The following is a 25,659-nucleotide window of genomic DNA, read 5'->3' on the forward strand; positions in this document are numbered from 1 at the left end:
AAAAGCAGAGCCTGGCCTAAATAATCCACCAGGTTTTAACACCTTATTCTGAACCGTGGATTACAATTCCTAAGTTACAGGGTTCCATGTTATGATGTCCAAAAGACAGGCTGGAAAATAAACCCCCATAGACCAATGTCTATAGAACAGGTATTTGTTTCTTGCAGCACTGGTGGTGAGGGGAATTGCTCCACCTAACTCACACACCTTTGTCAAGTGCTCTGGTGTATTTATAAGTAAATACTGCTTAGTATCACTACATCATCACATACACACTGGAACTAATTTACATAGCATGATCTCATTATTAGGTAGTTCCTTTGCACTGTGCTTGCACATCCCCAATTTGGGGGTCATCAGAGGTCTTTGATGAAGGCTTCCAAGGTCTTCTTTGCACCTGAACTTTTCAACTTTGTCTTGTTACAGTGCTCCTTGTTCTGTCTGGGCTTAACCAGTCCAAAGTCACTATTCTGACGCTAATTGGCTTTACATCTGCCAATTTCTCATTAGTACTATACTTATCCATCTCTAAAGCTATCCACCTGGGGAGTTTTTTCTCTTTTCCTCTATTCAGCATTAAGCAACTAGTTAACCATATACTAGCCATTACATTGTATAGAGGTACAAAAAGCTATGACAGTTTATCTTGATATCAGGTTAGATAGATACATAAAGAGTCATGATTTAGGTCATACTGATATCAGGTTATACTAGTATCTTATGACTCAAGCTGTATAAGCACCTAGTAACCCAAGTTATATAGGCATCAGTTACAAACATTGTCCTATGCTCTAACACCTGTGAAGTTTCCAGGTTCTTTCAGGTGTATACAACCCTTGGGCCAAAGAAAAGAAAGAGGCATCACTCATTAAGGGGCTGAATTACATTAATCTCACAGTACAACTGGTTCTGTGCAAAGTGTGAGAGTTTTAAGCGTGTTTATGACTCTCCTGCACAGGAACACAAACAGAGAAGGGCAACACTCAGAGCAGAACTACTGAAAACAAACTCAAGAGGTCAGGAGATATCAGTAAAATGAACTTTATTTCAAAGCTCATTATAAAGCTTCACAATAACACTAACAGAATTAGCATTTCCTTCATTTTATGTACCCACATGAAAAATGTATTGTTTAGCAAGAGATGAAACGTAAGCGTTTCTGCATGCTACTAACACATTTCACCATCTCATTACCTTATAAGTACTTTGGACGGCAACAATCAAAAACCTCAGGACAGAAGGATTTCTTCTGCAAAGTCCTTATGAAGGGGACAGACACTGGCTTTTTCTGACATACCCAATTAGATGTCCAGACAAAAGAAAACTACCTTGGCATCTACAAATGCCTACCGGTGTTTCGATTACAACCTTTTAAAGGAGCAGTACATTTCAAAGCAAGGGCTTCTTTTCATCTTTAGTGATGCAAATGGTTAAATACTGCACAGAAGCTTAGTATGAACTCACAATTCCACAGGAATCTGAAAGTTACCAAGGCAATTTTCCTTTTAGGATAGTCATGACCAACACTATTACTATTCTTCCTCCCACAACATAACCTATCCCAGACAAGTCTTAAGAAAAAAAATATAAATAGTTTCCAAAACAATGCATTCCCACCCCCATCACATATGACAGCCAAAACATCTTCTGTCATGGGATGAAATAATTTGCTGCAAGTGCAGTGGCTTAGTCCAGGTCCATGTTAATGGTGTTTTGATCACTTGGATGACATTCGCCGTTTTGCTGAGGCATTTCAGAATTTTTGTCATCTTCTCCCATCTCTTCAGTTTTATAATCACTCTGTTCACTTAATGGGTTTTCCTCCTTAGGAGAGTCAACTTTTGGTTTTGGTTGTGTCACAACGGGCTCACAGACATTGTTTAACTCCTAAAAAAAAAAAAATGGAAAAGATGTGGGCAGAACATATATTAAGGAGCCACCAGCTTCATTAGTGCCAAAAGTCCTGTGTCCAAAAGACTGCTTGAAATGGGCTTCTGCATTTGCTCCTGAGTCCAAACTGACACGTACTTATTGTACCCTGAAATAAATTAATGGGTATACTTTCTGATGTTCTGTGGGCAAAGTTCAACTAAGTATTTTGGACTTCACATTGTTTTTTTCAATACTATTTTGTCTCTCAGTAACACACTGAGACAACCTGAGTTTTTAAGGTGACAAAGACGAAACATCAATGAGCTCCACAGAATTGTATTCAGCACAATACAGCTCCTCTGCTTTCTACTCCATCTCTTCCTTTGCATATTTTCTACCTTTCAAGAACACTAGAGCAGCAAGATGAAACTGGGGAAGACAAAAGGCACAGATACCAGTCTACTTTTAGCACCAACCTCTAAAGACAGTTTCTTATGGTACTTACCTGTAGCTTTGCCTTAATTTCACTTGAATGCACAGCTGGATCCTGATCTAAGCTCTTCTTAGCCTGTGCACTCACAGCATTATTCATCCACTCTACCACTTCACTAACACACTTCTCTACTTTCATCATTTCCATCTCATCAATATGGATATATTTCTCATCCTGTTCAAATACAAACATTTTGTATTATTTAATAATGTCAAGTGTTAATAATGTAATCAAGTTATGCCAACAAGTCTATATCAGTTATTTATAACTTGTAAATCTCTTCCAATGGTCAAACTAAATAGATGTTAGCTCCAAGGGATATCCATTCCAGCAAGAGACAACAGGAAATACAGAGGTCAATATAAAGCTTCCTTTACCCAAATGAACAAGAAATCTGGTTCACAGAGTGCATAGAAGCTTCACAGAAGGGTCATGCAATAACGTTTAACATTCTTAACAAAGCTGATAAAAAAAAAATCCCCTCTCATTCTGGAGGGGCTACCTGTACCCAAGGTAGTTTAGACACTGAGATTCTGATGTACAGGGAAAGGATAGGAGTTTTCGACTTTAGCATTCCCTAAAATGCCAGTTACACAATTAACTACTATCAGGAGAAGGACCTGCCCAGCAACACAACCAATGAATCTGTATTTAGAGCTCTTAAATAAAACGAAGTTTTAAATACACAATTTACAATTATGCTCATTATTTCACATATAACACTGCTAGTGATTTCACTTAATTTTGTAATCTATAGCTGTGAGGACATAATTGTTTCTGATGCTAAGTCTCAGACTGAATTAGTTGGAGTGCTGTGAGCTGCCCTACTAAAATTCTTTAAGTTGAAATCCAAGGAGCAAATTTTCAGACAGGAATGCTTACCAAAAACAATCTACAAATACCAATGGGGAAAAAAACCCAAACACAAAAAACCAAGCTCCAAACACCCATATATAACAGAACTGTTTTGTACCTTATCTGCAGCTAGGTTTTACACTAATGCTTCTCATCACACAGTAATTATTGTCCCTGAAAGAACTGGAAGGGGAACACATTTCTAAAAAGCAGCCAGATCAGTTTTTTAAAGGTCAAGAATCAGACCATAAGTGTAAACTCTTTATAAGAAACCTCTTCTTCAGCCTGAAAACATCCAGAAGTATCAAGCAACTAAAGATATGACACACTGTGTGAGATTCTTTTGAGTACTGGGAAACATTTGTGGTGTTAAATTTGTGACCTATATAGCAGTAGATCACAGCTCATCTGAAAGTGTATTTGAAGTCCCTCCAGCCAATGAGGCTCACTGAAGCACTGTGGTTAAAAAAAGGTCACTTACTTTATTCCTGAATTCCCCAGCTATTGTAGCATAGTACTGGAGCCTGTGTCCCAGTTCTTGTAATAGCCTTGGTCGCTCCTCTGCTTCTTGATAGCGCATTTCAATTGGAGTACCTAATTTCTAGAAATAGCAATTTGTACATGCTCATGTGATTCGTTAACATTCATTAATGTTGTTTAGCACAGTGTTTTGGAAATTTTGCTTTTTAGGAATATTAACAGGCCTACCTTTAAATTCTCTAATTTTTCTACATACACCTGTTTTGCTTCATCCTCACCCTCTTCATACAGCCAGCCTTCTGTCTCTGCTAGGAGGGCAGAGAATCCCTGCAGATCCTGTATGTCAATATAATTCAACACACCAAACATCAGAATACACACCAATCGACCATGTTTGTCTTGAAGTAACATGACAGAGGTAAATATACACATTAATCCTTAGCCTCCTGTATGAAAATTTCATTTCTACTACAGCTTTTGCCTAATTAAGTTACTTAAGACATGCCAGCTTCTGGACTGGAGAAACAACTACCACAAAGGTAGCATTTATCTTTTGTCCTTGATTAGGCCAATGCTTGGGGTGCAACTCTAATTCATGGTTTTGGTTACACATAAAGCAATACAGCTTCCCCTTCCAGTCACCAGCTTCAATTGGAAACAAAACTTTACTCCATTTGTGACAAAAACTATATTCAGGGATATGCATTTGATACACCTAAACCTAATTCTGGGTTAGTCACTGCCATCATTCAAATGAAGTTCTGGTTTTGCAGTTATGTCCAGGGTGGCTTTGAGAAAGTTTAACCAAGGTATACAGAACAGGTATTTGATATCAGTATTTTTAGAGAAGTTCCTGAAACCATAACCTACCTTTTCACAAACAAACTTTTCATATGGTCCAGATAACTTGTCCCTGAATTCATATACATATTCCTCCACTGCATTCTTTGCATCATTTCTTTCTTTCTCCAGTTTATCTTGCATAATCATCTTTCCCTGTATACCACAGAAAATATTTTAATTAAAAAATAACCATGTTCAAACAGCATTCTATGAAGCACAGCTCCTGTAAAGTCTCCCAGAGGCCTTGGCTCACCTAACTGTTGAAATGCTCATTATTACACAAGTAGACTCATCTGAAGAAATGGGATGCACTTCTTACAACAGTTTAAATGAATCTGTGATGTTATTCCACAAATCAGTGCTCTGATACTAACTGCTAGAAAGGACACTTCAATCTTTCTGATAAACACTTGTCAGTTATGTGTTAGAAGGCAGACAGTACACTAGCTCATTGTTAATTGAGCCCACACTCCAGGGTGACTGTACAAGTACAGAGGTTGCCTTGAGAAGCAGGTGAATGGTTAATAACTGCACACAAGAAAGCAGTCTAAACCACACTAACTCACCTCTGTTTCAATATACATATTGAGAAGATCTTTTCCTAACTGCCAAACCAAGTTAGCTTCAATGGGTAGTTCCACATTCTTCACTTTTATCTTGGGTTTTTTAGCTTCTGGGGGCTGATCACCTTTCTTCTCATTTGTCTGAGTTAGAAAGAAGAAAAATAAGATCATTTTCCTGACTTTTTTTCTGATGAAAAGTACCACTATGATGAAAGATACATTCAGAGGAAGAACATACAAAGGTTTTTCTATGTTCTTTTAAAATCTTCAAAATATACTCATGAGGCACTTTCCTTTTGAGGATTCCACCTCCTATCCTAATCTCCTTACAGTCTGTTTCCAAACACTAAGCACTGAGCTACAGCAAGGACATTACTCAGATACATGGTGTGTTTGCAGATTTTCCAGAAGTGTTCATCTGTAACGTAGCAGTTCACTAAGGATGCTAACAGTGGTTAAGATTTTAACCCAAAGCATTTTTCGTCTCATACAGATGAAAAACCAAAATCACGAGCAATAACATGCAGGCAAATGTTTCACATTGATTATTTCCTTTCAGGTTTATGAATTCCTGATCCCAGCTTCCCTCAGCAGGCCTAGTAAGTTTGGCCTCTAACTGCTGTTTAAATTGAAATATCTTTAACCCAAATAAACTAGTTGTACAACACTGCAAGAAGAGAGGGAAGTGGTAGAGAAAGGCTTCTTGCAGGAAATCCTTTTGCAACCTCTGCACAAAAACCATCACAAGATAGACATTTTTTCACTATAGTAAAGATGTGAAAATGAAGAAGGTTCCAACACCAAGTTCCTTTTCCTGAAATATGTTACCATCTTAAAAGCCATTATATAGGATAACATTTTCAACAGAGTTAAAGGGTCACTCACTTTCTTGACATCTGGGATTTTGTTTTCTTCAGAGGGAGGTTCTGATGAAGGGGGAGACTGTGACGTTTGCTGACCATCAGTTTGTACCTGGGACTGTGTTCCAGCCTCACTGTTCTCTTGCTGGATATTTTTCTGAAATGAAAGCCCAGGCACAAAGGATGTAGAAGGCATGTGCACTTGCATTTAAGTATAGGGCACTTCACTTCTGACGCACATACGGTACAAAGTGCCCTACAAAGCATTCTGTGCACACGCAGAAACACACACGCTTCAGCTATGGAGATACAGACTAGCTGCAAGTTCAGAAGGACTTCATGAAAATGTTACCAGTGTCAGGCTTGCTGCACAATACTCGTGTGCGTGTGTGCACATGCTACCACTTTCTCTTATAAAAAGGGGCTTTTAATTTATTGAGTCATAATGTTTAAGATTTTCCCCCTCAGAAAACTGTTAAAACATCAACTAGACTGTAACAGTGTGCGTTATTCCCCAGTGTTCCCCTCTCCTTCAATGCTGTAGAAAACAATTCAGCTTTTCCTTTTACAAAAATTTCAAAAAAACTCTACTGATGCAAAGGATTACATACAAATCCTTTCAAAGGGCACGGATGATTAACAATCCAAATCTAGTTTTCCTGTTTGGAACAGCTGGAAAACTATGGCAGCTGTAAGCAACCCCACCCTCAATCAACCTGCTGCTACTTGGCACTTCACACAATAACTGAATTTGAAATCCAAACACTTGCAAGATAGCACAAATTGTCTCCTGTTCTTGTAAAGCCATTTCTTGACAGCTACACGCATCTTAAAATTCCTTAGAGGAAGGTATTTTTCTTCCACAGTATGTAACAGCAGAACACACTTTCATCAATCAGTAAAGACATTCACACACAAGAAAGGCCAACTTACATCACTGAAGTTTTCAATAGGCCTCTGGTCCTGGGCTTCCACTTCAGTCTCAACACTGACATCTTCACACTCTTCACTTTTAACTGGTTCTACCATAGATGCAGTGGACACACTGAAAATGCCATGAGTATTGACACGGACTTTCACTTTGACTTTAGACTTCTCTCCATCTTTCTGGGCTGCCACATTCTGGATAACATACCTACCTAAAACCAAAAGAATCAAACCTCACACAGTGGAATTAAGTAGGTAATATTACAGACCTAGGAAAACATCTCCCTTTTTCATAAACTGTTTTCTAAATATTTGATGAAGCCTCTGTGCTAATCTCATGGTCTTTCAAATTAAGTCAGTACTACCAGGAAAAAAAAACAAAAACAAAACAACACAGAAACAAAACAACAAAGCCAAAGTACACTGCTTTTCAGCCAACTTAATCTAATAAATCAAATAGTAGGTTCTCCTGACAGCACTAATACAGAGTAAATACAGAATTGGTGCTATCTGTGTTACTAGTGGGCTGAAAGAAAACTACCAAAAGGGCTTAGTGTAACACCAGTATTAAGTGGTGCCCTTCTAATACAAGTTGCTGCCCAACATAGAAGCAATATTTCTAGAGACTTTCCTTACAGCTTCTAACATCCATGCAAGTCTGCCATTACCTTTTATTCTAGGGCAAAATATAATTGTTCTGTAACTACTGTAATACTTGAAACAAGCATTGTGTAACAGAAAATTAGTTTAAGAGTAAATGAAGAATCAGATGTCCTTGACATCAACATTTTTCCTTATGCATGGATTACCAAAAGAGTGAACTGGAGACCAGAATGCTCACTTAGCTGCAAAGTACAACTTCCCCAATTTCTCAGGCCAAATACACACATTTGCACACACAAATCCTTCAACAACAGATCTAGACCACAAGTGCACAAGCTTTTACCTGCCTATCTCACAGGCATGATTCTCTGCAGGAACGTAATCCTCTGTCGTGTAAATTCAGCAATAATACTGGAGTTGTGCGACCTGTTCTCCCTTTTGCCAGTCTCATTAGAACTACTACTTCACTCATTAGTCATACCAATAATTCTGTTCTGAGCAAAGGATTAATTGGCAACTGAGTTGAAACAAATCTGATCTTCAGTTCTGTTCGTACCAGTTTTCAAAATAGCAGTTAAACAGCTTCTCATTTGTTAAAGCCATATAAATTGAATACTGACAAACCCCACCAACAGTCTTTATGGTAAGAGTTAGCCAGAAAAGGAAGTCTGGTGTTTTTGTAACTACAGAATACTGTCAGAGAATCACAGAACAGCCTAGGTTGGAAGCCACCTTAAAGATGGAGTTCCAAACTCCCTGCCTTTCATTAGACCAGGTCGCTCAGGGCCTCATCCAACCTGGCCTTGAATACCTCTAAGGATGGAGCATCCAAAACTTCTATGGAAAACCTATTCCAGTACCTCACCATCCTCACAGCAAAGAATTTGTTCCTAATATCCAATATAAACCTGCTCTCTTGCAGTTTTTAAAGCTATTCCCCCTTGTATGGTCACTACTTGTGCTTGTAGGAAATCCCTCTCTATTGTGCTCGTTTTTCAAAATACATGGTAAACACAAACACACAGCATTTAATTGCATATTTAGAACTCGAGAACAATTATTTAATTGGCCTGTCTTTACCATCACAATCTTTTTCTAACTAACCATGTTATAAGCTCTTTTTAAGTATCAGCACTGTCAAGTGCTGCAATTTGTCAAAAAGTATGAAAGAGCTGCTTAGAAATGTTACATAGACAAATCAATACTGTAGTCTTGTAGCTGCCACTATTTCAGACTGCTTTGATTAACAGTTATTTAGCATTATGCCAACCCCAGAAGGTATAGGTAAAAACAACAACTAGTTATTCAAGACATGTATTTTTTTTTATATACAGGAGACATTTTTAAATTATTCCTAGGTTGCTTCAGTGACAAGCAGAAAAGAAGATTTTAAAAGTTACAAAGCTATCTTTTGTAGTGATAATCACATTTTAGTTGTAGGCTTTCGTTTCCCCTCATTTGTTCATTTAGCCAAAGCAACATATGTAAGAAAAATAAAAAATACTGATTCAGTTGCCTCAGGAAGGGGAAAATTCTGAGTCCTTCAGAGACAAAAACCTAAATATATACATCATAACCATACTGCACCACAACACAATTACTGTTTGATCTCAAATCATTCTATTGGAGACACCACCATTTCCAGGACAACTACTTACCAATTTTTGACTCAGGATATGGGACTCCATTAGGATCAGAATAGAAAGCTTCTAGCTCAAATGGACCTTTCCTATAGAATGTAAGTACCTTAGAGAAAGGTGCTGCATGATTTCTGCTGAAGACCTCATGAACTCTGTAATTAAGGGAAAAATATCACTTTTAGTGGTGTATTTGAGCTAAAAGATTTTGATAGGGTCAGAACTCTTCAGAGGAACATCATGTTTTGATACATTTACCCTTCTGAACAATTGCAATGAAGATACTCCACTAATGTACTGCAAGGGAAAAGGATTTACTGTTCTTTACTGTAATAAGAATTTGTCCTATTCTACTATTTGAGCTTGGAACACTGTATTTTGAATCATAATTTGTACTCTTCCTTAGCCTCAAAGAGATAATTATAGCCCTGTTAATGCCTTACTCACTTATGTTCCACGGCTCAGTTGAGAACCCTGACACCACATTATTATTCATTCCTCAACATGACAGAAAAACAACCAGCTTTACTTGGTGTTCTACAGCATGTCCACTACTATGCCACCCTGATTCTAATTTCCAACTAAATTTTGTCTCCTAACTGTGGAAGTTCTCATCTAACAACCTAGCTGTGAGAAAGTGAGAGCTTTACCTAGAACATGAACCCACAGGCTGCTCTGACAAGTGACAGAACAATTAGGCCCTGCACCTCCACAGAAAACAGAGGAAGAAATAAAAGGCTAAATTACGAAGAACATGAAAAGGGTGTGAACAGATCCCTCTAGAACTATGATATTTCCACAAGTTGGACTTAGAGCTCTTTACATTTTAGAAAGCAACTACATTTCCCACAAGCACAGCACAGTTAGTAACAGATGTCAGTCGTAAGAGACTGCAGCAAGAAATTACTCTTAGAAATGTTAAATGTTTTTCTAGGTATTAAATTCTTGCTTCAGTCAGATAAACAGCATCCATATAAGCTCACAATATTTCCATAGTACATAACATTACTAATAAATCAAGACAGATGTTGGGAACACCTTGAATAAAAACCAAAAGGCCAGAAGGCAAAGCGCAATCAGGACCCAGGCACTAATCTAGTTAATTTTACATTCCTAATCCTGACAACCAGATAAAGGTAGTGCAAGACAATATACTAGTTGGTAGCTCTTCAACTCACGTTTTAAAAACCTTCATATTTTTACAAATGAGGAATTGCAGCTAAAATTTCAACCTATGTCTTTACAATCTTTCTTGTCAACCATCCCTGGTACACTATGGGTTTTCTAGATGAGAATGCCAAGATCCTAATTTAAATGCATGCACAACATTACCCTTGACTTATGAAGGTCAAAAGCTTCATAGAATGGTAGTCTGAGCAACCTACCCTTCAGTGTCCTCTGCTTCTGTGTTCCACAGCAGAGATATTGGAAAAGGTGTAGCATCTGTCACAGAAAATTCTCTCACTTTAAAAGCTGGAGAAAGAATGGCACACTGAAAAAAAAACCAACAAAAAAAACTTGCATTAAAGCTGGATAACTCTTCTACTCCACTAGCCAGGACAGCAAAAAAAAAAATAAAAATCTTTGAACAAGTGAGAACTGTATTGATTTCATTAGGCAGAACTATTTCAATACTGAATTTCAATGCAGTATGAGAAGAGAAATCTCACACAAATGTTTATGTGCTGTGTTAGCAGGCCTTTTGTAGCTTGTGAATAAGAGTAACACTCTAATAGCAGGACTGTAAAAAATGGAAATGCTGCACTGCTTAGTCCTAAAAGTAGTGTTTATCTAAAGGGTCCTGCTTCTTTCCCTTCACACAACCAATTGCTGGCAGTGGGAAGTTGTTAGTGAGATGGAGCAAAGAAACAAGTCAAAGAGAAGAGGGTGAAATAAGACAAGAAGTTAAAGGAGAAAAAGAAGAATTCTGAGTGGCTTGCTTGCAAAATATAGTTGGAAACAGTAAAAATGGAAGGGAGACAGAATAAAACCTGTTTCACCTTGATAAGTTGGATACCAGGAAGGTCAACCTTGCAGTAGTTTGGGCTCTCCATAGATACTTCTCGTATCTTGTTGAGTAAAAATACCTTTCATCTTGACAATGACTGAAATTTTTGGCATTAAAGACCCCTAGATCACATTCTTCTGAAGAGCAGTGGGCTGCTTACAGACTACACCCTGCAATAAAGTACTGCACCAGAGAGGAATACTCTGGACTTTTAAACAGCATAGTCTCATAAAAAGACCTAGTGAACATGTATATTCCCTTGAGCACTTTAAAATGGACCACTTCTGCAATTTTTCATAACTGCTTGACTAAGTCTTCATGGAAGTGCTACCAAGAAATACATCTTTTAATTTCATCAAGTGTTGCCAGTACTATACCTGCAGAGCACAGCCCCTAGCGATGGCTTCATCTGCATTCAGTGTTGTACTGACATCCTTGCCAAAGAATTTAGCAATCCTCTCTTTGACAGCAGGAATACGGGTTGCTCCTCCCACAATCTCTACAGCATTTACATCTTCCACTTTCAGTTGTGTTTGTTCCATTAATGAAAGCAGAGGCATCTCTATCCTTTGCAGCAGGTCAGCACACAATTCTTCAAATTGTGACCTAAAGAAAAAAATGGAATTAACTGAAGAATGCCTGTCCCACAAGAAACTTGCCTAATATTTGCTTCCAAACTGATGCTGGCTAGGTTTAGTTAACTACACTCCAAAGAGACTTAAAGCTAAACTCCTGTGAGTAAGCCAAAGCAGCAACTGTAGACAAGGCAGTACACAAACAACTGCTTACTAATTTTCCTAAGCCACTATCAACGTAGTTAAATAAAGGTTTTGTTTGGGCAGCTGCTGTATATTTGCCTCAGAGCAGAGATTACAGATAAGAAATCAGAAAACACTGATACTTCCTTTATAATGAAAAACTGTTGCCTAAATACTGGAAGAAAAAGAACCCACCACTCAGTAGTAGCTACAGAACTAACAAATGAAGTCATGCCTGTGAACATGTGCAAGAGACAGAGAGACTTCATTTACACTTGAACCATAAGCACTGTTTCTGCCCTCCATTTCTCCACCAGTATCCACAGTACATGAAGATCAGGAAAAATGAAACAAAGCTTAAATTATTGCTATCTTAAGGGTAGTATGAGAGTTTAGGTCACCTAAAATATTCAGCAGGTCTAAATATGCAGCCAACCCTCTGGTTCGCATGCATCAATCCATGGTTTTAAGAACACACTCTACAAAAAAATCCAAACTTCTTATGCATGCTTTACTGCACTGAAACATTACTCAAGTAGCTGAACACCACATTTCCCAGCCTTAGCTAGTCTAGCATTACAAAAATGCCACAGCTATTCAGCACTTACACTTAACATGTTAAGTTCCTTTCAAACATGGAGAGAAACACTTGTTTAAAAAATATGGTCACCAAAGCAAATGCCTGTCTTGTACAGAACTCACCTGTTCATTTTTCCAGATACATCAATATCATTCATGAAACACTCAATATTTAGGGGAATGTCTGTGCTATTTGAACTCATCAGTTTCTTCAGTTTCTCACATTCCTGATACAGACGAAGAAGAGCCCGAACTTTGGTTTTTGGGTCTAGTTTGTACTTGGATTTTATTTCTGCACAAAAGTAATCTACCAGCTTTCCATCAAAGTTTCTCCCACCAAGGAAAGGGTCAAATGCTGTGCCAAGCACCTGGTTTGAAAGAACACAATTATTTAGTCTCACACTAATAAAATCAAAAGGGAATAGCAGTCTTCCAATATCAGCAAATCCTTGCTTCAAAAAAATGCTGGGGACAGATCGGCCTATCTTCCAATGCACAACCACATCAGCTAAAAATTGATCTTCACATTTACATAAGAAATAAGGTGAAGCAACTAAGTGACAATCCTAAGTATTCAAAATTTTAATCCATGCACACACTCATTTAGCTAAAACAAAAATTATAACACTTGTATTATATATCTTACATTTGTATATTGCAAAAAACTTACAGCCTGTTTGAAACAATTCTAGTGAAATGAAGGACACTGATGAAAACCTTCACCTTTTCACTTGTTGCCACTTTCCATGCATTAAATTATTTCAGAATTTAAAAAAGAAGGCAGATTAGCAGGCTATTTGTTTCTAATTGCTTATAAACCCTTCTATTTCCATTTAATCTTACTACCTTCAGTTTACTCTTGTTGAATGCACAGGCCGATACTTGAAAAGCAGAATGTCCCATATCAACAAACACAACTATCCGTGGCTTCTCTTCAGGAGCTGGAAGGTCTTGTTTATAAATTCCGTAATTCAGAGCCACTGCAAAAGAAGTGCCAGATATTATCCACACAATCTCTAGTTTCCAGTGGCATACTATCACATCCCCATGAACATTAAGCTGCAAGATCAAAAGCATCAAGACAAATCCAGACATACACCTGCACAAGACATACGATCTTCATGGAAGCTTTATTCCATTAATCTAAGCTGTAGGAGCTGAAAAGCAGAACATACTCCCTTGGTCATGTATATACTCCCTAAGCATTTGTTTGGGTTTTTTGGGTTTGTTTTTTTTTTTGCCTTGCAAAGTAATCAAAAACCTAGAATGCCTTAAAAACAAAGTCCAAAGCCAGTTCTTTATTTACAGTTAGTATCTTCCAAGCTGGAAAGAAGTTTTGTCTGAGAGTTGTATAAATGGTCAGGAGAGCTATGTGTCTGTTTAAAACCCTGACTATACTGAAAAAAGCCTTGGAAGTTATGAGATGTTGATGTTTAATCAAGGAACTTCCTTTAAGAATGTCTAAATCCTGCAACTGTGCATCTGGACAGTACACTAAACAAGTAGTCCAGGCACACATAGTGACTCCCAAGTAAGTGCTCAGGGAGATAATTATCACTGGAGCTTGATCTCTTATACCCCTTCACACAAAAGACATTAAACCAAGAAAAGAATAGCAAGTTTTTCAAATATTTATGTCTCATATTTGCCTTTTCAAGTCAGTTCCTTTTCTTAGGGTAATTAAATGCACCCTCTATCCCACCTGTCACTTGCAGGAACTGCTATTTTATCCTACTTACCTGCTGTCATGTCATTCATTAATCTAAGACAATTTAGGCCAACAATCTGAGCTGCATCTAAAAGGGACCTCCTTTCAGCATCTGTGAAAAATGATGGAACCTGAAGAAAGCAGGCAAGAATATGAAGTTATTTTCAGAAAATGAGACATTACACTATTTACTTAGAAGCATTAATTTAAAAATTGTATCTATTACTCCTCTTGGAGGAAGACACTTGCCACAAGCCTCTGAGAAACAACTACCATACTGAATTGACACTTCAAGTATTCTACTCAGAGGTGGAATTAAACCAGCATCAGCTAGTTTACATGAGCACACACTAGCAAGAAATAAATGAGTTATTTGTATACAAATGCTAATAACATTAAATGCTGGCCCAAAATGTGAAACTAATACTAAGATACGAAGACAATGACATGGAATACCTTAATTAGAACTAGCAGGTATACTCCTATCAAAATATAGGAAAGGGGGAACTAAAAATGTACAGCAATACTACAGATGTGAGTGATGCAAAGAAATAAGGTATAACAAATGAAGAGAATCTGTTTTGGCAGAAATCACTTTGGGCAAGAAGTGCTCAGAAATTCTGAAGGAATATACAGTTGAAAATTTTCTACAGATCTCTAGCATTGGCATTGGACAGTGCCTTCTGATGCCCCCTCCCAGGGACACATGAAGAACTAGCTTTCCAGGTATCAACTGGAGAATCAACATTTCTAATAATAACAGAGCTAAATATTCCTAGATGCAACATGAGACAGACTTGTTCAGAGTCATTGAGAACAGAGAGGCAGGTGTTATTTTATACTCAGGGCTTTGCAATGGAATGACTGTTCTTGATCTGAGGCCATTTTCTGTGCAGTCACAACATTGAAAAAAAACCCCCACAATTTGCTGAAAGGATGAAGATAAACTGGACAAAAACTAAAATTTCCAAGTGCCAGAGGGGAAATTTTGATTTTAAAAAAAAAAAAAAAAAATCAAAGTTGTTATCAAATTGTTTTAAATTCAAGAAAAACCACAAACATGTATTTACTTTAATGAGTAATTAGTATGCTTAGTCATGAAAACAAGCTATTCCAAAAGGGTATATACCTGGATCCTGAGACATTTTGGGTCCAAAGGTTCAGACATTTCCAAGAGAATCAGTTCATGAAGTTAGTCAGGGTCTGGAATATGGTAGCAGCCCTGGGATTTCTTTAAGTCAAAAGCTCTAAAGCTAGTTAGGATTAATCCCTTTGTAAGTGCTTAGCAGACTTCTTTTTCACTCCGCATGAATAGAAACAAAATGCCTTCAATAGCTGAAGTTAAAAGACATGATGTTCCTGTGCACTACAATTACTTACAGAAATAACACAGTCTGTTACTGGCTTTTTCAGGTTACTCTCTGCAGTCTCCTTTAATTTAGTCAATAGCATAGCTGAAATCTGTTCCACACTGAAGATGTGCTCCTCATCCATGTACATGACCTAGATAGAATAGGTAAAATAATTCCATTAGTTCAACTGGAAGAAAATTACATGCATTTAATGTTTGTTGATACACTGCTGGCTAATACTCCATGAATCATGACATGCTTCATTATTTCATTATAGAACTTCAGCTTACAATTTCATTTCCCAGTTGAGTGTTTATAGAAGCAATAATTCCACTCACTGTCTTAAAACATCAAGAACTGTATCAACTCCATAGATCAAGAAAATGGCAAGGAAATGGCCAAAAGTGACACAAAGTTTAAAATGTGGCACACCATTAAGTAAAAATAACCATCATTTTTCAAACTGATGTGAAATGCAAAAACTGTACAGAACTACTTGCTGTCTATTTTCCCTTGGCATTTTTTATCCTTCTGCTCAAGTATGTTAGGAGTCTCTGAAAGGAAGAGCTGTGCAACAACAGTTCACCTATGCACATAAAACAACTAAAAGCTTAAGATAAAGCTCAGCAAAATTATTCTTGAATCACCATTTTTATCATGCAATAGAATACATGACAATGATGAGGAGAAGTAACATGCTACAACTGATGCTTGAAAGTAGCACTTCTCTTTAATTCGCAATTTGGGGAGAAATTAGGCATTTTGATTTCAATAGAAAAATTGTTCCCTGAACCTCCCAGTCTTTCTGAATGTTACTGAATCAATTATTACAACTTTTTAACCACAGTTAAAAAGAAATAAATACTAATTTGTTCTCCAAGCGGCCTAAGAAAAATAGGAAAAAATACCAACTAGGAGTATTCTCCCAACACTAGACTCTCATATAGTACAAGGACAAGACTCTAGACACACAGATTAGAGGAAACCAATAATTTCTGTCTGAATTTATCTGTTAACCTCACAAGTCACAAAGAGCAAAAGAAAAAGCATCTTCTCTTTTTCCAGTCCAGATTCTTTCTAATAATTCTATATTCTTTCTATAATTCTATGATCTATTCACTACTTAGGACTGATCTATACTGAAGTTTTGAGATACCAGTCCAAGCTAAGGTCTTCATTAGTGAAGCAATGACGTACCAAGCAATAACTGCCTGTTATGCCAGCAAGGCTTCATTATCAGTAATTGTACATGTTTCTGTGAATGGACACAATGTAATTAACTGAACCTATTCCAGGAAATAATGACATTGTATCAGTGAAGTCCTTGTAATGTAAGCAAGAGCTAAACCTGCAATGTGGTAAGAGCTGGTTTTGAGAACACCCTTTTTGCAAGTAACCAACTCCACGTAGTCCACTAAAGACTTGCCAATCATTTATGGCAATTATTCTGAAGAAGAGCTCGGAGTACTCTCTAAAGCATTTGTAAACAGCTAGTAAGACTGCTGCAATGCACTGCACACAAAAGTGACAGAAAATCCTACTTTGAAGTAAAACCATACAACGTTGCAATTACCTTCGCTGTTTTTCTGCCAGTGTGTTTGAGCTAGATGTGCAATTTGCCAACAAGGAAACCTGCATTCCAGCAATTATTTGTAAATGAACCCTAATTTGAAGGTTAACATATTTAAAGATGAAGCTGTCCATTCATAGAAGAGCTCTTTTTAAACAGAAAGATTGTAACAACCTACCTTTAGGGTAATTAAAAGAAACCCATATTTTCATGACTAGGTGCTGAAATATAAGACTTCAGATTTAGCTTTACAACCTGGAAAGATAAAGTGCAGATTTACCTTCACTCCAACACCACCATTCTTCATGGGAACCAAATCATAGCTCAACTTTTCTTTTTCCTTCTGAACAAAAGGATCATTAAATGCACGGCCATGGAATCTCTTGAAGTTAGATACAGTGTTGTGGGCATGAGTAATTTGCTGTAAAGAAATACAGGACAGTTAGAAATCCACTCTTAATCAGTCTGCAATGTTTAGTGCTATTCTGTATGCCCCCAAGCACAGGTCAAGTTTTCAGACAACCACTCACTCACTCCCTTGTCACACTGTTTTATTTAACACTGGTAATTACTGTCTGGTACTTTTTATCAGTTCATTTATAAGCTAGACACAAACTTCCAGACCATTACTTATTAAGGATTATAAACCTATCTCTGAAACCCCGATACAACTGAGTGAACAATAACATGATCAACAGAGCCTACTACTTTAGTCAACTAATTTAGAATCATATAACCATTTAAGGTGGAAAAGGCCTTTCAGATCAAGTCCGACTATTCACCTAACACACCCAAGATCACCAGTGTCCCCAAAAGTCACATCCACACACCTTTTAAATACCTCCCAGGACAGGGACTCCACCATTTGCCTGGGCAGCCTGTTTAAACATTTACAAACCTCTAGGTGAAAAAAAATTTCCTAATAGCCAATCTAAACTTCCCTTGGTGCAACTTGTGCTCCTTTTAGTTTATTGTAGATAGTGATAAGAGCACAACTGAGCTTCCCTCTTCTCCAGGCTAAACCCCCCCAGCTCCTCCTCATCACTCTGGCACTCCAGACCATTCCTCAGCTCCACTGCCCATCTCTGGAATCTCTGGACACGCTCCAGCCCCTCGGTGTCTTTCTTGTAGTGAGGGGCCCCGAACTGAACACAGGATTGGAGCTGTGGCCTCATCAGTGCCCAGTAAAGGGGGACAATACCTGCCCTGGTCCTGCTGGCCACACTATTGGTAACACAGGCCAGGATGCCATTGACCTTCTTGGCCACCTGGACACAGCTGGTTCATGTTCAGCTGCTGTTGAACAGCACTTCCAGGTATTTTTCCACCAGGCAGCTTCCAGCCACTCTGCTCCTAGCCTGTAGTATTACATGAGGTTGCTGTGACTCAAGGGCAGGACCCAGCACTCATTGAACCTCATGCCCTTCAATCCAGCCTGTCCAGATCCTTCTGTAGAGCATCTTGCCCTCCAGCAGATCAACATTCCTGTCCAACTTGGCCTCCCCTCCAAACTGACTGAAGGTGCACTCTATCCCCTTTTCCAGATCACTGATTAAAATATCAAATAGGGCTAGCCCCCAATACTGAGCCTCAGGGAACACCATAGGCTGCCAACTGGATTTAACTCCATTCACCATTACAGCCTGGGCCTGGCTATCCAGCCAGTTTTTAACCAGCTAGAAGTAACATGCCCATTGTGCCAGTCATCCCCCCACATCTCCACAATGGCAACTACGGCACAATTTTACTGCTGCGAAATGGTGTCCAGCTCCTCCTCTTTATTGCTTGTGTTGCAGGCATTGATGTACATACACTTCAGCTGGGCCAATGATCCTGCCGTTAATTTGGGGAGGAGAAGCCCCAGTTCCTATGTGACCATTCTCAGGAGCTTCTGTGGTTTCTAACACATCAATAATAACCCTTGTGTCACTACTGCTGCATAGATCTCTATCCCATCTCCACCAAGGCAGTAGAGTGAAGGACCTCACTGGAACACTCTCAAACACTGCTGTGGTACCTCCCAGGCTTATCTCTAGCAAACTTAGTTCTATGCCTTTCCCCTTCCAAATCTGTCTTAAAGCTCTCAATGATCCCTGCTAGCCCCCGTGCAAAGATCCTTCTCCCATTCTGACACAGGTGTACCCTGCCTATTGCTGGAAGTCCTGCCATCGTGTGATCTGACCCACGATCAAAACCCCAAAGTTCTGACAGTGGCACCAGGCTCAGATATTGGTCTGCTGGCTCTTCCTCTTTCCTCCTTCATTTCTTGCAACTGGATGACTAGAGAACACATGGTAGCACCATTTGTGCTCCTGATCCCTTAAGCACTCATTCCAAGGCCCTGAAAACTCTCTGGATTGCCCTTGGACTTCCAGGTGCAACCTCATCACTGTCAGTTTGAGAAACCAATAATGGATAACTATCTGACAGCCATACCAGGGGAGGAACTTAGACCCCAGAGCGGCAGCAGACTTTCCTAAGAAGTGGTTCCAGCCAGCATATTGGTTCTTCTGCTCCCTTCTGAAGGGAGTCTCCTATGGCAATGACCTGTTTTTTTTCTTCAGGGAAGCAGTTTTGACATAAGTCAACTTAACCTTGGTGACAGCTTGCTCCCTATCCCTTCAAGTCACTGTTTTCCAGCAGGTGGAGGGAAGAGAAAGGAATCCGCTGTGTCCTGTCTGCCTCCCAGGCAAGGCAGGGTGCAATTCCACTGTATCATCTCCCTCTCTCACACTCCCCAAGTCTTCAACCTGCTCACCTCCTGCCAGAGTTCTGTCACTAAGTGGAAGAGTACCTGGGCACCCTCCCACAGCTGTGCTCACAGGTGCCACCCACTACTGGCACAGAGAGCAGGGCTCACCCTGCAGGTGGCACCTGGGTGGCCGCGTGTTCCTGCCAGAGCTCTCTGGGCAGCTGTGCCAGCCGTGCTGGGTGTGGAGCTGAGGGAGGCCCTGGATTTCTGCCAGTGGATACCACTGCTCCCTGTTTGGGCTGGCACAGCCTGAGCGCCCTTCCTGCACACTGCAGTGCCACACCCTGCTCACCACTGCTCCCTAAGGGCTTATTTTATATTTGGGTGAAACTGCTGTTGCTGCTCCTGGCCCCACCCAGGTCCCTGCCATGGCCACTCCAGCTGCAGGCTTCTTACCATTCTTGTCTCCCTGTGACATTCCCCCAGTTCAGGAAACTCCCCTGTGCACTGCACTGGAGCACTCTGCTACTGGCTGTGCTGGCAACCAGAGCCACTCACCTTGGGTGACAGAACTTAGACCAAACTCAAATGTTTAAAGATTGCAACTACATGTTAAGCTGGTTTCTCTGTAAGCTGGCCCTCAAACCCAAGCCACACTACCCCCACTTTAAACATCATTACATTAAGCACAAAAAAGGGCTTTCCTAGTTATCAAGTGTCAAGCTTAAGTGTCTCCACACTTTTCAATACTTACTTTTTCCTCCCTGAGCTACTTTGAAATCATATCATTTCCTTGCTCACATTCACCTAGCAGCAAGTCAAATTCTTGCAATACACCAAAGAAAAAGAGCGCATAGACAATTTGGAACCTTTTTTGCTAACATCAGCTTCAAGTATATGCTAAACTACAATGCCAGCTCCCCAGTGCAAGCAAGTGACATAGAGAAACATTCCTTATCAGAAACACAAAGCACAACAGAAACCAGACAACTAGAGCAGCCTAAGAGATAATGCAAGTATCTCAGAGTAGAATTAATCCTATTTTATTAGGGAGAAATTATAAAAGTGTGCTATTATCTACAGGATAGATTAAGGCAGGCACCAACAGACTGCATGATAGCAACTCAAATACTGAGCATACCAAGGAATATGTCTAGCATTCACTACCCTCAAAGAAAAGCATCAATTCCTTGTTGCATATAAAATTTTCCACCGTGAAATGGAGGAATTTGAGTTATATCTTCTATTAGAAAACTACTCAACTAGGACAGTTCTCCTCTAGAAAAGCTCCCTGACAAAAAAGGAGGCCATACTCCCACTAACAAACAGTAACTTTCAGACAGCTGCGTCTGTGGAAATATGTCACACTTGGACTCCCTGCTGGAGAATCATCCTTGGTTTATTCTAATCACTAAACAGTGCTCAGCAATTAATAGTATGAGCACAAGTTACCACAGGCCAAAATCCATGCCAGGAACAATTCCAGTACTTTAATGTGATTGAGTAGTTAGGTTTCTGTGTTGAAGATTGTTTCCCAGCACAGTTTCATTTATTTGTATAGCCACAACTTCAGAGTACTTGAATGCTACGTATTTCACAGCTGTACAGCTGAAGAACGTAGCAGCAGGAATTATTACCATGTAGTGGGCAGAGAAGTGCAAACACTCTGGCAGCTTTTATAGCCTAATTTAGAATTAACCTCAAAGCCTTTTCTGAAGGAACAATCTTAAGATATTTTTAGAGTAATTGTATGCCATTAGGTCTGTAGCATGTTTTAATATCTTCCTGCTTAGTCACAATTAAGAAAGCTGAGAATTACAGTCTGTTAACTAACATACTGTTCTCATCTCCAGTGCTATCACACTTACCTAATGGTAACAGAAATTCTCTGAAAATTCCCTGCTCTCCAGCAGCAATTTCTCAAATGTTAAAGAGAGCACCTTTGAGTATTTTGAGCTTTCTCACAAAGTCATGTCATAGAAGTCACTAGTCAAAACATGATTTTTTATTTTGTGGGATTTTTTTTGTTTGTTTGCTTGCTTTTTTCCAAATAAAAAGACTCATTGTACTCCTTGATTTAAGTAGGTACTGCACCCTAGGACACCAAAAATGTAACCCTCAGTAGTCCATGTGAGCAAACTTCCACATTTACAAAAGAAACACAATTCACATCTCTGGTCATCAGCCAAACTGAATCACTTACAACTAGAGAAAGAAATGATCAGTCATATTTTATCATTTTAAGTATCACATTCTTTTTCCTGGCAAAAATATTTAGCTTCAACTGCTAGGAGAGGCAAGCATAAAACACTCAATATAGTAAAATCATACAGGTTAGTCTGAAGGCAACTAAAGTCACAAGTGTTCATCACTGCAAATACACACTTGTAAAAGCAAACTAAGAGAGAATCTGCCTCACTTTCAGCTTACTTCATGTTTTCCACAGCATCTACTAGAACAATCTAACAACACTGAAACATACTCGAGAGTACATAGGATTCAGATCACTTCCCATTTTGAGTAACAACTCATTTTTGGACACTAATGAATCATACTGGTTTCTGACTTGTAACAGTGCCAGCAGTCAACTCAGCAATGCTAAAATGAAATTTATTCACTTGTAGTATTTACTTCATTACTCCAAATGTTAACCTGTAACTGAATGTGGGTGCGCTTGTTAACATAAAAAGTATTTGTATTGCCTCGGCTATTCAAAATTAAGAAGAGTGCTATTACAGTGGAATAAAGTCTCCTTTAGTGCTCTCTCCATGGAAACCTACTGCAGTCCTTTTACTACATGAGAGAGATGCACAGGCCAGGGGAGGCTGCATGCTTGATCTCCCAGCAGCAGTTACATAACAATGTACAGCACCTAAGGATTTATTTAATCGTGATATTTCGTTATTCTGAGACTTGTTGGAATTAAGTTCTCCTTCTAAACTGAAAATAATACTTTAACAAAGAAAACATTCAATCTTTCACAGCACCTCAATAAAAAATAAACAACAAAAGAACCCAAAATAAGGATAGCAAATTCAAAGGTAGTAAGGTACCCTAAATAGCTTTAAGAATCTGAGCCAAACCTCTCCCCTTACATCTAATTTTAAGAAACTATGTACAGCATTTAAATTGTTTTCCTTCAAGTACAAGGATAATCCTGTAAACAATCATTAGGAAAAGAAACCCAGTGACCTTAACAGAACAGGAATATATTCAACTGGAAAGTATTACATTAATGAAAGAGAGAGCAGAAGCATTCTAGCAAAAACATCCTACATTTCTCTGAAGAAAGCATGGCAGCATAGTGCAGCATTTCTAAAATAAAAGGCTCAACAAGAAACTGAAGCTGTTCGGCTTCAACTACAGCAGCCAACTCTCTTTACACCCACTGGTACTTCAACAGTTTGCAGCAGGAAATGACCTACCTGGTTTTTAGCTGCAACACCAATAGCTCTGTTTTTTGATCCAAATGAAACCACCGACCTGGAAAGAACAACAGGCTAATTATCTCGGTCCTGACAACAAACATGGCTCAGAACTGTCACGGATTCATTTTCTACTACTGCAGATAAAACAACTAAGTCTTTCCATCACAGCGTCATTCTTGCAGCTCGCAGTAAAAAACTACTGGAATACTTTTATCCATCTTAAAGCCTCGGCTCGAATCCAAGACTATTCACAATGGCTTATCCAAACGGTAAAAGAGGGTGATCGCAATTCAGAGCTCACAGCCAGACTACACCCTACCCGTCTGTGCACGGCTGCTTCTAACTTGTCAACTAACTCCTGCTTTGAGCCAGAGGCTTTCTATACCTGACCTCTGACTAAAGCAGAGCTGCCCCGGAGCAGCTGCCAGAGCCCATCCTACGCAGCACGAGTGGGAGCGTGTTCCCCCCGTGTCCCACTTAACCCGGGCTGCCCCCACGGGGATTCTGCTGGCTCCCAGCCCGCCGCACCGCGACCCGAGCAGGCTCCGCACAGCCCCCTCCATCCCCCGGGCACTGCCCGCGGGACGAGCCCCGGAGAACGGGTCGGGACCGGGACCGGGACACGGGGGGACAGCGCGGGTGGGGAGCGGGGGGCAAGGCTGGGTGGTAGAGAGCGGGTCGGGACCCGGGGGTGGGTACAGGGGCACACAGCGGGCTGGGGAGGGAAGGGGAGCACGGGGGCACACAGCAGGTCGGAAGGACACACAGTGGGATGCCGCCCGGCCCCACCACTCTGTACCTGCCCCCCCGGCAGCCCTCGGGGGTCCGTACGGAGGCGGCGAGTGCCGGGGAACGCGCTGGCCCCATACAGAGTGAACCCCCCCCACCCCACGCCCCACCGCGAAACTTCCAGCACCTTCCCCACGGCGGGCGCTCCCTCCGCCAGGCACAGACCGGCTCCCGCCCGACCGCCCCCGCCGCCCCCTCACTCACGGCGTGCACCGGTCGCTGAACTCGTTGGCGACAGTCTCAATGCCGCCGGCCCGCGCCACGGCGATGTAGCAGCTCTGGAAACCCAAATCAAAGCCCACCACGGCCATGGCGCCGGCGCCAGAAGGAGGCCCCCGCTCTACCCGGCTGGCTCCCGCTACTGTTGCGGCCGCCGGTCCCCGTAGCGTGCGCGGGCGGGCGGACGGGGAGGGGACCCAGCACCAGCGCCGCCGCCGCTTTAAATATGACAATGAGGCGAAGTTTCCAGAAACTGCGGCAGCCACTCACCGGCTCCACGTGCGGCTTCCGCTTCCGCCCTCGGGCGCCTTCTCGAACAATTCCCTCCAATCGGCGGCGCCGGGCGCGGTGACGCGCGCCGTTCCCATGGCGACCGCGGACGCCGCCGGCCCCGCGCGGGGCGGTGCCAGGCGGGCGGGGGCCGGGCAAGGCGGAGGCTCCGGCAGCCAGGAATGTGCGGGAACCGGGGAGGCATTGCTTTCCGTGCCAGTGCCCTTACTTTAATGCACTGGGAAACCTCTCTAGAGCTCCTTGTCGCGTTGTTGTAGGTATCTCCCCCTTGTGCTGGCATGCTAAATATGTTAATTCTACACATCGCTTGTTTTCTGCACGGGGCTTTTGTCTCGGTGTACCACAATCCACTATAACATAAATGTCCTATTGCCTCCTAGCTGTCTAGCTCCAGCTTTCTGTGCAGGACCCCGTCCCTGCTAGAGGAAGCCTTAACCTTCTGCTTTCCGTATGGAGGTATGGTGGGTGCACAGGTCCTGATTTCAGTTGTCAGCAGTACATCCATCACAGAATCAGGTTGGAAAAGACCTCTGAGGTCATCGAGTCCAACCTGTGACTGACTCATGACCACCAAATCGTGGTACTGAGTGCCACATCCGGTCGTTCCTCAAATACTTCCAGGGACAGCGATTCCACCTGGAGCACCTCCCTGGGCAGCCCGTTCCAATGTCTAATCACACTTTCTGAGAAGAAACTCCTCCTCGTGTCCAGCCTCACACTCCCTCGGCACAGCTTAAGACTATGTCCTCTCTGCATGTTAGGTGCTGCCTTTTAGGTCCTGGATGTTACAAAGGTCAGGGTTAGGTGATAGCATTCAGTGTCCTGAGTGTTCCTGCATGGAAGAGACAAGATATTTCCACCCCCACCCCTCTCTTTCTAAGTACTGTGGTTTGGCAATTTCTCATAAAGCTTTGCTTCAGACTTGAGTAACATTCAGGTCTGCTGAATTTTGACCCCTCCTGACTGTGTATGAGGAGGATTTGGTCTCCTGAAATAGTGCTTGCCTGTTTCAGAGGAGACACGACTGAAAAATTCATGAGAGCAGTGTGACTAGCTAAGGATGCAGCTTCTAACTTCAGAATGAGCTGGTAGGTTGGCCTGGTAGATGTTTGTATATGTGTGAGCTGATGAG

General features: G+C 40.8%; 1 protein-coding gene across 2 annotated transcripts; it reads right to left on the reverse strand.

The window, feature by feature from the left end:
• Positions 1–1,028: 1,028 nt before the first annotated feature.
• On the reverse strand, positions 1,029–24,532 carry HSPH1 (heat shock protein family H (Hsp110) member 1). 2 transcript variants are annotated; one of them, XM_014892327.2, is made up of 18 exons: positions 24,222–24,532; positions 23,226–23,283; positions 17,389–17,529; positions 15,567–15,689; positions 14,218–14,317; positions 13,325–13,458; positions 12,602–12,846; positions 11,519–11,747; positions 10,519–10,625; positions 9,155–9,288; positions 6,900–7,105; positions 5,992–6,123; positions 5,110–5,247; positions 4,571–4,696; positions 3,929–4,036; positions 3,702–3,821; positions 2,378–2,539; positions 1,029–1,887 (listed from the first exon to the last, which is right to left on the reverse strand). In XM_014892327.2, the coding sequence occupies exons 1-18, from the start codon at positions 24,326–24,328 to the stop codon at positions 1,687–1,689; spliced, it is 2,571 nt and encodes an 856-aa protein (XP_014747813.1). In that variant the 5' UTR covers positions 24,329–24,532; the 3' UTR covers positions 1,029–1,686. The 2 variants fall into 2 exon arrangements, with proteins under 2 accessions (XP_014747813.1, XP_014747814.1); XM_014892328.2 differs by lacking the exon at positions 5,992–6,123.
• Positions 24,533–25,659: the final 1,127 nt, after the last annotated feature.

This window comes from Sturnus vulgaris, chromosome 2, assembly GCF_052056855.1.
Source record: "Sturnus vulgaris isolate bStuVul1 chromosome 2, bStuVul1.hap1, whole genome shotgun sequence".
Classification (NCBI taxonomy): domain Eukaryota; kingdom Metazoa; phylum Chordata; class Aves; order Passeriformes; family Sturnidae; genus Sturnus; species Sturnus vulgaris.

Excerpts from the sequence above, each read along its gene's own strand:
- HSPH1 (XM_014892327.2), bottom strand. The coding sequence starts at position 24,328 with ATGGCCGTGGTGGGCTTTGATTTGGGTTTCCAGAGCTGCTACATCGCC. Across the intron at positions 11,748-12,601 it reads GTATCTGGAAAAATGAACAG|GTCACAATTTGAAGAATTGT; the intron begins GTGAGTTCTGTA and ends TTTTTTCTTTAG. Across the intron at positions 3,822-3,928 it reads AAAAATTAGAGAATTTAAAG|AAATTAGGTACTCCAATTGA; the intron begins GTAGGCCTGTTA and ends TGCTATTTCTAG.